We start from the raw sequence: 17,265 nt of genomic DNA, 5'->3' as shown, positions 1-17,265 counted from the left end.
TATTGTTGCAAAGATCACCATTTGAATGTAAACCAAACATAAAACAATGCAGTGATATCTTCCTACATTTGTGATAGACAATTCCAGTCCCTCAGTCTTGCCAACCTACAGCAAGATGAAAATTAAATTGAACCTTGTCAGTTTTTCCTGCTGCTATTCAGAAACTTGCAGCAGCACTGAAACTGATCAATCAGTTTTGATTTTGATTCGAGCTGTAAAGCAATTAAAAAAATTAATTGCGATTAATCGCAGTTAATAATAGAATACCATGTATTTAAATATTTTTGGGTGTTTTCTACATTTTCAAATATATTGATTTCAGTTATACAGTGCTCACTTTATATTTATTTTTATTACAAATATTTCCACTGTAAAAAAAAAAAATAGTATTTTTCAATTCACCTAATACAAGTACTGTATTGCAATCTCTTTATCATGAAAGTTGAACTTACAAATGTAGAATTATGTAAAGTGCCAGTGTAAGACAAGCCCTCAGTATGAATTTCCAACTTACCAATGCTGATGTTTCAAATTCCAACAGGCAGTGTTACAGGAAGGAAATAGTAGTCAGGACTTCTGGGCTTTATTCTCATCTTTGCCATCAGTTCACTACATGACCCTGGGCAAGTCACTTACCCTGCCTATAGTTTACCCGTTATGGTACTATAAAGCTCCTCAGAAAAAAGTATAAAGTATTGTTATTAGCCCTGGAATTCCGTTTTTTCCCCCAGCTGCTTCACTATTTTGATATGAGAGGACTGCCTGTGCTACTGCTGCTCATGGTAATAGCCCCATGTATAGTCCTTACGATTGGAAAGAAAATCTTGAAAACATGTTGTGACAGAATATACCCGTGTCCACTATTGTAGTAATCTTTGTACAAGGTATGCCTTGTGAGGTGTTATTTGAAAACTCATAATTTACTGGTCATTATTGTCCTGGTAAAATCCTGTATATGAATTTATAAGATGCCACTGTTTAGTGGTATTAACATAGGTTCCAAACCACAGCCCTGCCCAAACAGAAGTTGGCAAACAGGTCTGTCTCAAACAAAATGTGTGCTCTGCTTAATCTGCATTTAAGCAGTAAACAGAGTCATCAAGCAGGAAGGGAGACAAAGGGTAAACTACGTGTAAACAAGGCAGATGGGCCATTACATGCTAAGTGACCATTCTCTGGCTGGAAAGGGGGCAGGGGCAAAAAGAATCTACATTAAGGCCTTGTCTACACTATTGAGTTTTGTCAACAAAAGGCCGCTTTTGTCGACAAAACAATGGATGCGTACACACTGTGATGCGACCTTTGGTGGCAAAAATTTCCTGTTTTGGCAACAAAATAAAACTACCCCGACGAAAGACATAAGGCTTTTTGCACAAAATTTTTGTCAACGAAGTGCCAGTGTCGACGCCACGCTTGATTTTATTGCTTTAGTTGGCCCGCAGGAGGTGTCCCACAATGCCCATCCTGACCGTTCTGGTCAGCAGTCTGAACTCCACTGCCCTGCAGCCAGGTAAACAACTATCCACCCCTCCCCCTTAGAAGCCCTGGGAATTTTTGAAATTCCATTTCCTGTTGGCTCGGCATGGAGAGGTCTCATCACATCTTCACAGGTGACCATAGCGGCTTACCACAGCAAACACTCTCCCACTTGGACCACTGCAAAGCTGCTGGATCTCCTCAGTATATGGGGAGAGGAGGCTGTGCAGTCCCAGCCGAGTTTGAGCCATAGGAATTGGGATACCTATGGGCAGATTTCTCGAGGCTTGTGCAAAAAGGGCTATGATTGGGACACGCTGCAGTGCAGAGTGAAGATAAAGGAGCTGAGGCAGGTGTACCATAAGGCGAGGGAGGCGAACCATCACTCCAGTGCTGCACCTAAGACCTGCCAGTTCTACAAGGAGCTGGACGCTATCCTCGGTGGCGACCCCACCTCCACTGCCAAGAGCCCCATGGATACTTCGGTGGGCTTAGAGGTGGTGGAAAGAGGACCTAACCCGAAGGACGAAGTCATTGATGAAGAGATGGAGTTAGACGACAATGTGGAGCTCCTGGCAGGGTTGCCTGGTGGGACAGGCAGCCAGGAACTGTTCACCTCTCCGGAGGTGTCTACCAGTCTCAGCAGTTGCTCTCTGACGAGCAAGAAGCAGGAGAGGAGATGCCTGGTTAGTGGCTGTGGTTTGTGTAGTGTGAAGATGGGTTCAGGGTATAGAAATATACAAGGCTGGCTGTGTTTCTGTGTGCTGGACTTTCCCTGGTACAGCTAATCAGCACAATAGAACAGGGTGTTGATGCATGCCGTTCCGTGAATGCCAAAAGCAATCTCGAGTTGCTCCTGTCCGTAACACACAGCATGTCAGGCATCTGGGAGTCTTCTTCAGTTAGGAACTTTGTGATTAACTGCACTGCCATCCGCAATGTCTTCATGACAGTGATCAGAGCATAGGAGAGCAGTGCAGGATCCATCCCTTCCCACAGAGATGGCGGCGTGAACAGCAAACAAGGGCCATTGAAAAATACCATGAAAGAAAGCTGGAAGCCAATGGAATGCTGGGACAGAAAACAATGTATCATGGGACACTGAGTCTGGTCCCAAGATGCACCGCAATCCCCTCTGCCCTCCCACAAGACCTAGCAGCAGAATGTGTTGAGTTGGACTGTGGGATACGTACCCACAGTGCATTGCTCACACTGTCGATGACAGTGCCCCAACTGTGGACACACTTTGCTGACAGAGGGAGCGAGTGTGAATATGCAATACTGATTTTTATTATAGCACTTCTTGATTGTCGACATATCTTTAGTCGACAAAACTCTGAAGTGTAGTCAAGGCCTAAGACGCCCTTCCTCCTCTCTCTCTCTCTCTCTCTCTGTCCATTGATTTACTGCATGAGAAGGAACAAAGGAAACAGCCATTAAACAGAAGAATGAGTCCTAGCCTTAAAGTTTGGTCAATAAGACTGTTGAGGACCTGTGGTAAGAAAAACTTTGCTTTGAATTTAACATAGTTAAATTAGGCATTAGTTGCATTTTATCTCTATTTTTCTTGTAAACATTTAGACTTTTATGCCTCATTACTTGTATTCACTTAAAAAGCTCTCTCTCTTTGTAGTTAATAAACTTGTTTTACGTAATCCAGTGTGTTTAAACTGAAGTGTATGGGATACTCCATTTGGGATAACAAAATGTGTGCATATTATTTCCATTGATGAAATAACAGATCTATATAAATTTCTATTATCCAGGAGAAGGCTGGGCAGTACAGGACATACACTTCTTGGGGGAAAATCTGGGACTGGGAGTGCGTTGGGGTCACCCTGCCGTATAATTCAAGATGCGAAGAGCCTAAGTGTGGCTGGCTGGCTGCAGCCCACAAACAGACAGAACTGTGAGCGACTTGCATGCTGGAGGCTGTTCCTGAACAGTTCAGGTCAGAGGCTGCAGCAGCAAAGCTTTGTAAAGGGCACCCCAGGTTGGAGGGCAAGGGTGACACAGCTACGCATTAGTCTGGATTGTACTCTGGTTGTGTCTCACATGGACAGAGCATAAACCAATGCAATGATGGATTCCCAACTCTGCAAACACCCTAAAACAATAGGTCTGAGAGGGGAGACCCTATTGATCTCAATGCATTAAGGCTGTGTCTACACTACAAAATCATGTTGACCTAACTTACATCGGCATATAGCCACCATAGTTATTAAATTGTGTGTGCGCGCACACATTTGGCTCCTTATGTTGGCAGTGCACGCCTGCATGAGGAGCACTTGTATGGATTGTATTGTCAGCATGAGGCATATTGGGACAGGTCCTGAAAGCCAGTAACAGTCAGCATAAGCAACACAATGTCTATGCTGGCACTGCATTGACCTAATTATATCTACACTGCTTGGAGAAGTGGTGCTACTACATTGGCATAGAGAGGCACTTACATCAGAGGAAGCCAAACTTAAGCAAAGACACTTCCACAGCTAGGTCAACACAAGGCAGCTTACGTCGACCTAGCCCTGTAGTACAGATCAAGCTTAAGTCTGTAACTTAAAAGGGTCAAGTTAAGTAGCAACATTGTTAACTATTCCAAAGCTTATCGTTTTTAGTATGAACATCCAGCTCATGTGTCTTCCCATAATCCCAAACTGCTCTCGTTCCTCCACTACGGCAAAAATTTGTATGCAGCTGCTAAAGCCTCCAGATTTGCTCCTGACAAATTTTATAAGGCAGTCACATGATGGCAGCCCAACCCTCAAAAAATATTAAATAAACTAAAAAAAACAAAAATGCTGGTACAAAGTAAATTGAATGTAATATCAAAATAACAGTGACTACTTAAAACGGACGACCTGGGCCCAGGACTGTACTCCTGTCCACCCTTCCCCCTCTCTTCTTCTTACGTTACACCCAGGCTTGGCCAGCTTTGGATCGGGCGTATGTAAGTATGAAAGTGGGTTAGAGGTTGATGCACTAACGCTTTCTTCCTTTCTTTAAGTGATATGAAAGCATTTCCAGCACTCTCCGCTGTTATTTTATTATTTTATCAATAAAGCTTTAAAATTTAAACCCTTGGCGTGTTCCGTTATCTCCTCCCTTAATGATCCTGTGGCCTCATACTGATCACCTGATGCTTCAGGCAGATTGGTAACAACAATCTGTTTTGGTGGAGAAATGTGGAGGGGAGGAGCCCTGCGGAGACCACCAACTGTTTTGTCTTTGGTATTTCATGTTTTCTGTGTCCGGCACTGTTGGTATTGCATGTTAAGGATTTTATATGATTAAAGGTGGGCCCTACCCTCAGTCATAGCAGGACTGAAAACCGGAGGGAGGTTTAGCATTCCTCTTTCCACCCCGGTCGGCGGTGGAAGGGTGCAGGTGGGTCTACCCCTGGTCGTAAAAGTACCGGGCAATGGGAAGAGGGCTTAGAGTCCCTCTCTCCAAACGGAAGGGATAATCCTCGGTGCATGAGCCCTCAGCTGTAGTATAACTAAGCAAAAAAGAAAAACTTAAAGCTCCTCACTCTGTCTGCGAAGGGTTTGGGATTTAGTGCATAAACCCTCGGTGGTAGAGGACCGAGTAATATGGAGGGAGACTTAGCGTCTCTCCCTCCAGCCCAGGGGTGAGCATTGCAAGTCCGAGTGCTAACGTGGGCAATGTAAAATCTCAAGTAATTAAAAACACCTTAAGAGTGGTACTACCAAATTGTAATGACATGTTCAAAAAACAAAAGGGTATAGCTGCGGACTTGGGAGTCCTGCAGTCATGGGCGATGGCATCAATGGTGGGTTCACGGCTGGACGCACTGGCACTAGGGGGCGCGGACACGGAAGTCCGGCTGCTCGGCCCGCTGGTGTCATGGAAGTCGGGTGAATCTGATGCCCGAACCATGGGAGAGGCAGCAAAGAAGGACGAAACCCTGCTGCCTCTTTCAAAGGGGGGCGAGAACCTCTCCCAGTTGGAGAGGGCTCTCACCAAGGTGGGATACAATCCCTGGGGTTCTGTGGCGGAGCTTCAAAAAAGTGTACGTACTTGGCAGGACTTGTTAGACCTGTATGCCAAGTATAAAAAGCAAAAGGGTAAAAACCTAGCAGCAGCTGTGAGATTAATCTAAACTGCAGCGGCCATGTGGTATCAAATGTTGTCGAGACAAAAAGAACAGTTGGGGAAAAGGTGTGTACCTGATTGCTGGTAAAAATTAAGCAACTAAAAGTGCAAATTACTAACCAGGCTGCAGCTCAAGCCTATGCTCAGAACAAGTTGCAAGCCTTAAAACAAAACTTCCAGACGAAAAAGGCAAAACGCACCTGCCTGGAAGCACTGGCTATGCAAGTACCAGTCCTTCAAGAACTCGTCAAGGATTTAACCATTCGTACGCAAAATACACCGCAAAGGCAGTGTGCTTGCCATAAAAAAAAAATTGAACAGTTAAAATGCCGTGAGTTCTGTCCAAGTGGCAAGCCTCACGGAAAATAAATCAGGTAACCCTTGTAAGGGCTTTAATCTCTCCCTCTGTGAGAATCCTCACTTTTGGGCAAAACCTTGTTGCACCCCCATAGCGGCCCTCATTAAAACTAAGGAGAGGTCCATCAAACAACTCCAGGATGGGGCTTGGGTCGAAACTCAGAGTGTTTCAGCGAGAATTCAAAGTCCGCTGGGCCCGGCTAACATCTCCATGCTGGCTCGCGAGCTTGGCCGGTTTAAAATAAAAAAAGCTGCTACCTGGCTTCTTTCCTTCTAAAATATCATACCTGTAAATAATTTGTCCCAGCAAAAAATTAAGCGGGTGCTCACCGCTGCCAGTTCAAAGCTGGCCTCCACCCTAAAAATCGCGGTGGGTCAGCTGCAGGGAAAGGAGTTGCTTGTTGTGCAAGCTGTGGCGAACGTCCTTCTTTCCACCCAAGAAAAATGAAAATATCTGTCAAACCTGGACCAGGCCCTGGAACAAACCAGGTTAAATTATTTTTATCAACAAAGTTTAATCGCGCTGGTCCTGAAGAAAATCCAGCTGGTGACCGCAGCACAGTGTCACTTGTCCCAACCTCCCTGAACCATTGCTCAGTTACAAAAGCTTACAAAACGGATAAATAATTGGTGAAGAGATAAATTGGGGCTTTGGGCCGAGGACAAACCCGTCACCTGGAAGGCATTAAAAAATAAAATTATGCAAATTGCTAAGCATTTCAAAAAACCAATTAAAAGGGTAAAGGTGGCAGCGCTCCAGGCCACCCAAAAGGTGGAAGGTACCCTCACATACACTAACTGGGTACCCAGGAACGGCGAAAAAAAGCCAGTTAAAAGCCAATCAAACCGGCGCCCCGAAGAGGGCCAGTCTTTGCCACTAACTAAGAAGAAGGTATATAAAACCAAAATGGCAGTCCGTAGGCAAGCTTGGAGCTCCCTCCGGGCTCTGGCGGAGGATATGAACAGATGGTATAAAAAACCCACCTTCGTGTTAGTAAAAAGGCTCTTGGCCCTCTCGGCCAGGTGGGATGAATGGGCCGCCAGCATCTCCAAAACCCGGGCCCACACAGTGGGTGATATGCCACCCCTGCCCCGGCCTGTGGCAGCAGCCACCCCTTCCGCCCCATCGGTGGAGAATTATCGCCAGCTCCACAAGCAACTCCCGCGGGCTAGGAACCCCAGGGAGGGCTTCAGTTAGGGCAGCCCCATTGTCGGCCAGGCGTCCCGCTGGCAGTATCGGGGTAAAGTAACCTAAAACTCCAACCGCCGCCCCAAAATTGCTGTTGTAGTCATTCAGAGTCCGTGCGTGGCCCTGTTGGACAATGGGGCTGGTATAAATGTATTAAATTTTATCTCTGCTAAGGGTAACCCAGGGCCTCCTACCCGGGTCTCTGCCTTCAATTCGAAGCCGCAACAGCAACTAACCCGGAACCAAGTCCCAGTAACCATTGTAAAAACAGTTTTACATGCCTCATTTACCATTAACCCCTCCTCTATAAAAACGGTAATTTGGGGAATGCCATGAATGCTGGAGCAGCGGCTGTGGTTTAATCCTTACGATCAAGGGGGCACACTATGGCAGGAGAGGGGCATGCCCCTGCCCCGGGACGAAGGGGGGAGGTTTGCCACCGCCACATTGCAGCTTTAACTGCAGAGAAGGAGGCATATTGAAAACAAGTGGTGCCAGGGGCCTGGCAAACATATCCCTCCAAGTGTGGTAGGCATAAAACGGCGCTAGTGGGAGGAGGTGGAGTCCCCGGTTCCCCTGCAACAACAATATCTTTATTCCAAAGCAGCGGAGGAGGTTATTGCAGGGGTAATTGCCAATTTGAAAAGACAAGGGGTGCTCCAAACTACCCATAGCCCCTTTAATAGCCTGATCTTTCTGGTATTAAAGGCGGGAGGGCAGGCCTAACGCCTCACCGTAAATTACCAAAAAAATAAAGCGAAACACCCCCATAATGGCACCAGTAGTCACCTCAATGCCTAAGGTCTTGCTCCATGTGCAGCCACAAAACAAATGGTTTTCGGTTATTAACCTAGCCAACTGCTTTTTCGCCTTACCCCTGCCTCCCAAGACCGCTTTGCATTTCAGTTTAGGGGAAAACAGTTTACTTTCACATGCGTCCCCATGGGATTCCACATGCCCCCTCCATCACCCACCAGCATGTGGTGGCTATGCTAGATGAATTGCCCCCAAAGGTCTGTTGCCATGTCATTTCATACGTGAATAATTTGTTGGTGCATGGAAAAACAAAACCCCTGGCGCAAAACTTTACGAAAACAATTCTAAATAAAATTTAAAAAACTGGGTTCAAGGTGTCATTAAAAAAGGCACAATTGGTCCAGCGGTCAGTCATCTACTTGGTCATCACCCTGTGGGAAAGGGGCAGGCTAGTAAATGTAGCCAAGGTCTGTGCATTGTGTAAGATGAAAAAGCCCACCAACTTAAAACAATTGCGCACTATTTTCGTGGGCTTTAACTTTATTCGAAACCACATTCCCAATTTTGCCACTCTCACTCGCCCCTTGTGGGCACTGCTTAAAAAGAGGGCTCGTGGCACTGGGGGGGGGGGGGGGGAGAACCACAAAAAACCACCTTTAATGCCTTAAAGCAGGCTGCCGTGCAAGCACTGGCCCTTGCTTTCCCAGGCATTGCCAAGCCCTTTTACCTTTGGCTGTCCTGTGGTCCGGAGGCACTGGGGGCTGTCCTCCTTCAAAAAATCACGAAGGGTCTGCTAATCCCAGTTGCATACAATTCCCGGGCGCTACAGCAGCCAAAGATAAAATATAGCCCGTTAAAAAAAAAAAAAAAAAAAGCTTGGCGGCGGTATGGGCAGTGCAAACTTTCCAGGCATACACCAAAGGAGCACCAATAATACTGCAAACCCCGCACACACACTTAAAATACATTTTAACCGGGTCCAAAATGAGTTCAGTCTCAAACACCTTCTTGGCACAGTGGACCCTGTTTCTCACTCAAAGGAGGGTGGCCTCAAAAACTCTGCAGTCCCCAGACCTGCTCAGCACGGCCCTGGTGAAACGGTGCAAAGCATTCCTGCAAGGTTGCCAAGCGGAAATGGACAGCTGCCTGGGAATGGGATCCCCTCCCAATCCTCCACAATCCAACCCGGGCCAATCATTTATGGTTTACCAATGGCTCCTTCTTTTTCCACCAAGGGAATTGGTACGCCCAGTGAGCAGCTTTCAGTGGGGGGAGTGGGGGGGGGGGGGGGGGGGGGGGGGGGGGGGGGGGGGGGGGAGTGTGAGCCTCACCAAAAACCTAGCGCATGGCTCAGCGCAAAATGCCAAAATAGAGGCAGTGCTCCAGGTTCTAAAATATAACGCTCAGTTGGGGGAGAACTGTGCGGTATACCTCGTTGCAAACAATAGGTATGTGGTGCAGGGGGTATCAACGTATATGTTTTATTAAAAAAAAATTATTAAAACACCGCAAACCGCAAGCCCATCAAACATCAAAAAAGTGGCAAAAAATAACGGCATTATATAAAGCACAAAAGGGGAAGGTTTACACTGCCTGGGTAAAATCACATGCCTATAAGGATAAGGGATTACTTCATAAATAAAACAAACAAGTAAACAAACTAACTCAAATTTGTTCAACTAAGGTAGCAGCCTTAATCACAAAATTAGCTACCACCAAGCAAAACAACATGGTCTGGAAATTACATGAGTGGGCACATGAGGGGTTGGAGGAAACCCTATTCAAAGTCCAACAGTGGCACAGTGGCCAAAACAAAAACAAATGATACAACGAATCGTAGAGGGATGCCTTAAGTGTGCCCAGGTAAAGCGAGAGGCCCAGCTCCCTGTTTTGCAGGGGCAAAAAACCCAAGGGGTATGGCACCATCTGCAAATAAATTTTACTAATTTACTACCAACAACAAAAAAGGGATATAAATACCTCCTAGTAATAATTAATGTATTTTCTGCCTAAACAAAGGCATTCCAAACCCGGGTTAATACTGCGGCAGTGGTGCCAAAAAACTCTATACGAAACTCATCTGCCGGTACGGCACACCCTAAATTATGGTTTCTAATCAGGGGTTGGCTTTTGTGGAAAAAGTCCTTAAATCCTTGCTGGCGGCCTTAAACATTAAGCAACAAATTCGCATCAGTTATCGACCACAAAGCAGTGGCGCTGTAAAAAGGCAAAACCAAAATCTAAAAAATGCCCTCCGGAAAACGTGCTCTACTTCAAAAACGAACTGGCCCCAAAAGCTGACAACCATTTTGGCAGCTTTACGCAATTCAAACTGCCTAGGTACCGGGTACGCCCCCTCCCATATTCTTTTTGGTTGCCCAATGATGTGGGGCAATCTATGAAAATGGGAGAAAAGCTCGCCCGCCAATTCACCAAATGGTTGGTATATTGCCCAGCTTAAAAAAAAAAAACTTTCTAAAACCCGTAAAGCCGTAAAGGCCGCTCTAAACAAACAAACAAACAAACAAAGGCCAGATGCAAAAAAGCCTTCAAAAAAAAAAACACACGACCGGGGGTGGCAAGTCAAAAATAAGGTAATGTTACAAAAACTGGGGAGAGCGGCCCATACCTTAAATGTTAAGTGGATGGGCCCGTACCCCGTGGTAAACTGCATTTCTCTGGTAGTTTACCAGCTGCACCTACCCGGTAAATTAAAATGGGCACATGCCAACCAGCTTAAAACCTATGCTTCTTTCTCGGTTTCTAATCATAACGTCGTGGGCCTCAGTTGTGAACCAGCCACCTGCCTGAACCATCCAGATTTCCATATATCCATGGAATTATTTGAATAATTACAAACAAACAAACAAAAAAGTACTTCCAAAGGCTCTCCATGGTTTGAGCCACCAATGGGGCTCAAGCCACAGTATGGCGCAAGGCTGGAGGGGAGGGGCCATGGGAACAATGCATAGTCCAAATAAACACCGTAGGGCCACAGAGAAATATGTGGTGGGTGGCCCCGGACCTTCCATGCATCCCCGAGGGACAAACTCTGTTCCCCTGTGGTGGCCTGAAGCAAAATAAAAGCCTAAAGCAAAATGGAAGGCCCCTTGGCAAGCAATAGCCACCCCTAATCCCTAAACAAAATATTGTTGTTGCAACCTCCTAAACCAGGCAAACAACATCCATAATAAAAGCCCAAACAAGCCATAGCAAAATAACTAATGGCTTAGAGGATTTTATGTGCCTCAGTTTCCCCAATAGATGCGCTTATAATATGTTGCTTTTTTCCCCCCTTTGCTTTGTTAACAGGGCAAGGCAGTTACAGCAAAAGCCCAAAAACACCCCAAACAAAAGCTGTGGAACCGCTCTTGCTGCTTTAAGCCTACGGAATTCGTCAGGGCAATACAGTGTATGTATGGTGGTACATTTCTAACGAAATCCTCGTGTTTCCGGCGCTTTCGGCCTCCTTTGTTAATTTTACTGTTGTTCAAAATTGGCCCTGGTGAAAAAAACAATCGATTATCCACTGGCAGGGGGGCAATTGTGGCTTAGCATCCTGGGAATGTGGCGTCATATATTACTTGGGCATTTTCCCAGGAGCGGCCCCCTGCCGAGAGCCCCAGGTCCCCTGGCCCTGTGTATCCCTCCCAAATTAAATCCCAAGCAAAATTAATCCAAAAAGGCCCTAGGCCACGCCAAACATCATCATAAAAAACAACATTACATCCCTGCACTACCTAAGCCCACCTCCTAAAAGGTGTGTGTCTACCTGGAAACAGTGGCCCCTACCTTTAAAGGAAAAAAAACCTCCATCCTTACTGCCAATGTTTGCGGTTCCACTAGGATGGAAAAATCTAAAAAAAAAAAAAAAGGCTCAAATAAACTACTAATGGCAGGGTACATGGGCAGGTGTTCAATGTCACAAAAACATTCAATTTGCCATCCAAGTCACTGCTCCACATGAATAGCTCGCATAGGGATGTAGCTGCAATATTAGTCCCCGAACGGTGTAAGGTGCAACCTAACCCCCACAGTTCCACATGTTGGTATATCACGTATATCATCCACTCACACAGCCCGCCAGTGTAAAAAGGCACATATTACCTGCCTCAAACAATTTCCAGCATTCCTTCTTAAATGTAGCCTCCTCCGCTTAGTCCCTAGTCTTCAAAAAATAATCCTAGAAAGGCACCTCCACCTCTCCCCTCACCAGCATTGGTGGCAGATGGCACCCGCCACCAACTAGGAGGTGGCCACTCAACGCTAAATCCTCCTAAATGCCACCTTAAAAGTATTAAACATTGACCTACCCCTAACACGACTTCAGGCAGGGCCAGTGTAACCACTAGGCAAACCAGGTGGCCGCCTAGGGCGCCAAGATTTGGGGTGCCAAAAAGAGGTTCCCCCCAATTTTTTTTTTGCTTCATCCAAAATGGGACGGGGTGCAGTTCAGTCCTTTCCCCAAGCCGCTTTCCCCCATACCCGGGTCTCCCTCGCTCTCTGTCTTTTCCACACACTATATTGGGCAGCTCTGTCCCATTATGTGCGCAGGTTGCCTCATGGCAACCCAGTTGTGCACGCAAGGGGGGTTCATCTTTGTTCCTTTCTCCTTCCAGGGAAAACCTCTGCCTGGGGCAAATAAATCAAGGAGCCGGATCAGAGAGCTTGTCAGGAATGGTCTAGATCAGTGGTTCTTAACCTGGGGTGCATGCACCCCCTGCGGGGTGGGAGATGTCTTTTCTGGGGGTGCGAGACGTGCCAGATTTTTTTAGAAGGTAAATCATCGAAAACACAAATTAAGCACAGGCCCGTAAGTACAACTACTTTGTTTCATCAAACCTATATATTTATTAACATTATACATTTTTTAACGATTACTGTAATATACAAACAAAAAATATATCTAGGTTTAAAGAACTGACCTACTTCAACAATTTTTTATAAGGGCTGTGAGAACATATTTTGAGAACCAAAGGGGTGCAGGGTGCAGTAAAGGTTAAGAACCACTGGTCTAGATAATACTTAGTCCTGCAATGAGTGCAGGGGACTGGAATTGAGGGCCTCTCGAGGTCCCTTCCAGTCCTACGATTCTATATCCATGAGGAGATGTCAGAGAGACAGGCTGAGATTTTAGTTGAACAGATGGAGAGAGGTCCAGAGTAGAGAGGTAGGTCTGCATAAAGATGGTAGTTGAATTTGTGTTTGTGGCTAAGATTACCCAGAAATAAGGTGTAAAGGAAGAAGAGAAAGGAACCAAGAACAAAGCCCTGTGGAATCTCAGACTGAAAGTTGCAGAGGGTGGTGGTGCGGGCAGGGAGGGAGAGAGCAGGGGGAAGGATCCTCTGAAGGACAGACTGAAGGAGTGATTTCAGAGGCAGGAGGAGAACCAGGAAAGAACAGTCATAGAAGCCACAGGAGAACAAGAATCCAAGAAGAGCATGACTGACTGTTAATATGGCTGACAAGTCAAGACAATTATGATGGAGTGCTGGGTCCTGAGCTTTGGCTAGGAAGAGGTCATTAGGGACTTTGCCAAGAGCAGTTTCAGTTGAGTGAAAGGGACAGAACCAGGATTGGAGAATAGTCTCAGATAAAATTGGAAGAGAGCAACTCCAGACAATTATTGTAAACAGTGCATTCAGTGAACTCAGAGAAGAAAGGGGGAAGGGAGATGGGGCAGTAGCCAAACAGGCAAGCAGGGTCAATGGTGTGGATTTTTTTTTTTTATTTTTATTTTTTTTTAGATGGGAAATACTAAAGCTTACTAGTATTGTGACAGGGAAAAGCCAGAGGAAAGTGAGAGGTTAATGAGAAGAGTAAGGGAGGGGAGGAGAGTAGATGCAAGAGAGACAGGATGGGATGCTTACAGCATACAGAGGGGTTAGAATACATGGGGCCTTGCTCATAATGCTTTCCGCTCGTGCTAAAACTGGTAGGTATAAAAAAGCATAACCCAACATCATCTTCATTCTGTTTCATTCTGAAAGGAGATTCACACGTGATCTCCTCTACTGCTATGGAAAAAAGGTACGAATAATAAGGAGGGGAAGAAAGAATTAAACCTCTGCTTGTAGTACATATTACCCCTGTGGCTCAACAAAAGAAGCAAAATGAAATTAACAGGAATACAGTCAGTTACACCTGACTGCTGCTTCCCCCAGGCCCTGTTGCAGAAATACTGAAAGTCAAAGCACAGATGCAGCAGAAAAGAAAAAAATGCTAAAATGGGATGGGTTGTAGGAACAAACAGAGGCTTGAAGAACAAATGTGGAGACTACAGAAATTTGGCATATAAAGCACCACTTGGTCCATCACATATCTGCACAAAAAATGTTCATAATGATGCAAAGGTAATCAAACTGTTTGCATTAGATTTCCTTTCAGCAAGGCTAACTGTTGTATGGTCTTCCACTATGCCAGTCTTCACTTGTGCAATGTGGACAGAAATTGCTGGTGTAATAACACCAGCCAAGCAAAGAGTCTACTTTCCCACAGTGCACTGATCACTACTTAGGTGGTCTGCCTGCTCTATTTTCTTTATGGCAATACACAGAGTCATGTTTGCAGGAAGCAACGTACTGAACAAGTCATACTGCACACACTGCAGCTCATTTGCATATTATTTCACAGCAATCAACTTCTTTAAGTATCTACTATAAGAGGACTTCTCCCCATGAAGATATTCACAAATCATGATCAAATCATTTCTTAAGCTTCTCTTGGTTAAGCTAAACGGAGTTGAACCTCTTACGATTCTCACTGTAAAGCATGTTTTCCAGACTTCAAACCATTCTCATAGCTCTTTTCTGAACTCTTCCCTATTTTTCACAAGCACTGGATACAATATTCCAGGAGTTCTCTCACTAATGCTGTTTGCAAAGGTAATACTACCTCCCTTCTATTCAATCTTCCCCTGCCTATACATCCAAGGATCATGTTGGCCCCCTTAACCAAAGCATAATACTGTGGGAAGTCATGTTCAGTTGGTTTGCCTACCATGATTTCTAAGTCCTTTTCAGAATCAATTCCTTCCAGAATACAATCCCGTATCCCATAAATTTCATCTATCTTCTTTGTTCCTACATATATGTTACATTTGACTGTATACCTACACATGCTATTCATAGGAGCCCAGTTTACCAAACAGTTTACAGATTACTCTGTAAAACTGACCTGTCCTTATTCTTATTCATTACTCCGCCATTTAGTTACCAGCTTCTGTTCTCCAAACTTAACAGAGGGTGATGAAGAGTGCAGTTCCTCATCTCCTGCGGCAGCCCCAGCTGGTGATCAATCTGTGGCTCACTGGTCAATAGTCTCACTTTGACAACCTACCCATAGTTTGTTAGACCTGAACTTGCAGTTGGCAAACTATGAGTGATCACCCACTGAGGAGTTACAGAGCTGGAGGCTTTACTGGCATGGGGGGAGAGGGGAAGGTACAAAACAGCAGGAGGCAGAGAATGCAGCCTCACTTAATGATCCATAATTGGATCCAGACCTGCAAAGGTATAGTAGGGGGATCAAGACAAGGGAGGCCCATGGCTGAGCCATTTCAAGGGAGGAGCGCTAAAGACGATAGGGCGAGGAGCAGAGAGGAGACTCAACCAGTGAACTAAGGATGTTTGCCAGCAGAGGGAACTGTCAACTCTGACAGCTATTGATTGTGTCAGTGGGAGGCGACCATACTAGCATTCAGTTGATTGAGATGCAATCAGGGTCTTACCTCTACAAATTACAGGGGTAACTCAATGATTGCAGCTGCCCTGATAATCAGCTGAAGCATTTGTGTTTGGACACACGTGTATTTCAATCAATTGAGGGGGGAGCAACTGGTGTTTATGCTAGTAAATTTCTCCAGTAGAGACAAGGACTCCGAACGTATGAGTTTAGGAACAGGGACCTCATCTCCTTATACGTCTGGGGCTTGGAAAATGTCCTCGCCCACATGCCAGAAAACTTCCCTTGGCAAGCAGGTGAGGGCAGGTACACGTAGCCATAATGGGACACTGAGCGAGAAACGTGGTTTGTTCCTTGGGAGCAGGGCTACAGCTGCCCACCAAGTGTCAGTTACCCAGAGGCTCATTCTTTCCACTGCCGGGGGAAGGAGACACTGTCCTTTGCTCCTGGCTCTCTCTTTCCTTCTTGCACCAAGGAATGAGCTGAGACTCCCCGCCACTCTGCTGCTGCCTGCGGGTAGCTCCGTGAAGCTTATGCGTATCTGAGCAACTTACCTGCTGCTCAGACAAGGGAGAAGAAGCCCCCGACCCCGCTTCCGTCCCAGCAGCCGCGGGGTGGGCAGAGGGCAGCGCCGCTCGCTTTACTCCCAGCCGCAGGGAAGGGAGCGCCGGGCGTCCCAAGCCCATCAGACCCCCAGAGCCAGGGGAGCGAGCAGCAGGGACACACCGCAGCGCTTCTTCTCCCACCAGCCCTGGCGGGGGAAGGCCCACGTGGGGGTGCCCAGTGCCTGGGGGGACCCCGCGCAGAGCATCACAGCGCGGGGCACCCCCGGCCCATCAGCCTCCCCAGCGATACGGGCAGAGCCGGCGCTGGCCCGGGCCCCCCAGGGGCGAGGCGGCGCCGCCTGCACCCAGCCCGGGCTCCCCGCCCCCTTTGCGGCCGGCACTGACCTCTCTGCGGGGCCGCGGCCCGAGCCGGCAGCAGGCGGGCTGCGTGTCTGGCTGCGGTAACCAAGGGCGACACGGGCGCCGCCATCTTCCCGGCAGAGTCGGTCCTCCCTCCCCCCCCCCCCCCCTTCAAAGTAACTTCACTCAGAGCCTGGAGGAAAAACGGCCAGAGCCCCCACCCCCGGGTCGCTGCCGCCGTGCGTGACACGCCCCCTGCGCGCGGCAGAGCCCGAGCCCGGCCCCGCCCTCTCTCCCTCCGTTCGGGGCCGAACCTCGTCCCGCAGGGCCTACAAGCCCCAGCATGCAACGCGCCACCACCGCCCGCCAAGCGACCGGGAGCGATGCGTGCTGGGAAATGTAGTTTATTCTGGGCTGTGGGAGGAGCTGGGCGGGCAGGTCCTTCGGCTGGGCCCGAGGTGAGGCGCGTTCCTGGGGGGCTCATGGGCAGCCCCCTGCCCGTGCATTTGCTCAGTTACCCCTAGGAGGCTGGGACTGGTTTGGCTCACGTTGACTGAGGATGTCTGCCTGTTGCCCCGGCAGGAGAAGTGGTGTGTGTGATTTTACCAGGTTCCTCTGTCTCAGAGGGGGATTTTTCATGCCCCTCTGACTCCTCAACAGGGAAGAAGGCTGGTCTTGTAGGGAAGGTTAAGGATGTGGATGTGGTACCGCTGGGTTCAGTTTCCGTTCTGCCACATCCTTCCTGAATAATGTTAGGCAAGTCACTTAACCTCTCCAGGGTCT

At 47.2% G+C, this 17,265-nt stretch overlaps 1 protein-coding gene across 2 annotated transcripts in view; it reads right to left on the bottom strand.

Annotated features, from left to right (window-relative positions):
* AFG1L (AFG1 like ATPase) overlaps positions 1–16,731 on the bottom strand; it is a 142,028-nt gene extending 125,297 nt beyond the window's left edge. The window contains exon 1 of one of the 2 annotated variants that reach the window (XR_005224661.2): positions 16,528–16,709. Coding sequence is in view for 1 of the 2 variants with exons in the window: in XM_037894589.2 (XP_037750517.1) it covers positions 16,528–16,612 (85 nt within the window). In the remaining variant the exon portion in view is untranslated. Of the gene's footprint in view, positions 1–16,527 lie in introns of both variants that reach the window. The other variant, XM_037894589.2, reaches the window with a different exon arrangement.
* Positions 16,732–17,265: the final 534 nt, after the last annotated feature.

The sequence above is a fragment of the Chelonia mydas genome, chromosome 3, assembly GCF_015237465.2.
Source record: "Chelonia mydas isolate rCheMyd1 chromosome 3, rCheMyd1.pri.v2, whole genome shotgun sequence".
NCBI classification, from domain to species: Eukaryota; Metazoa; Chordata; order Testudines; family Cheloniidae; genus Chelonia; species Chelonia mydas.
The sequence above is the reverse complement of the archived record's forward strand: the minus strand, read 5'-3'. Positions and strand labels throughout refer to the sequence as shown.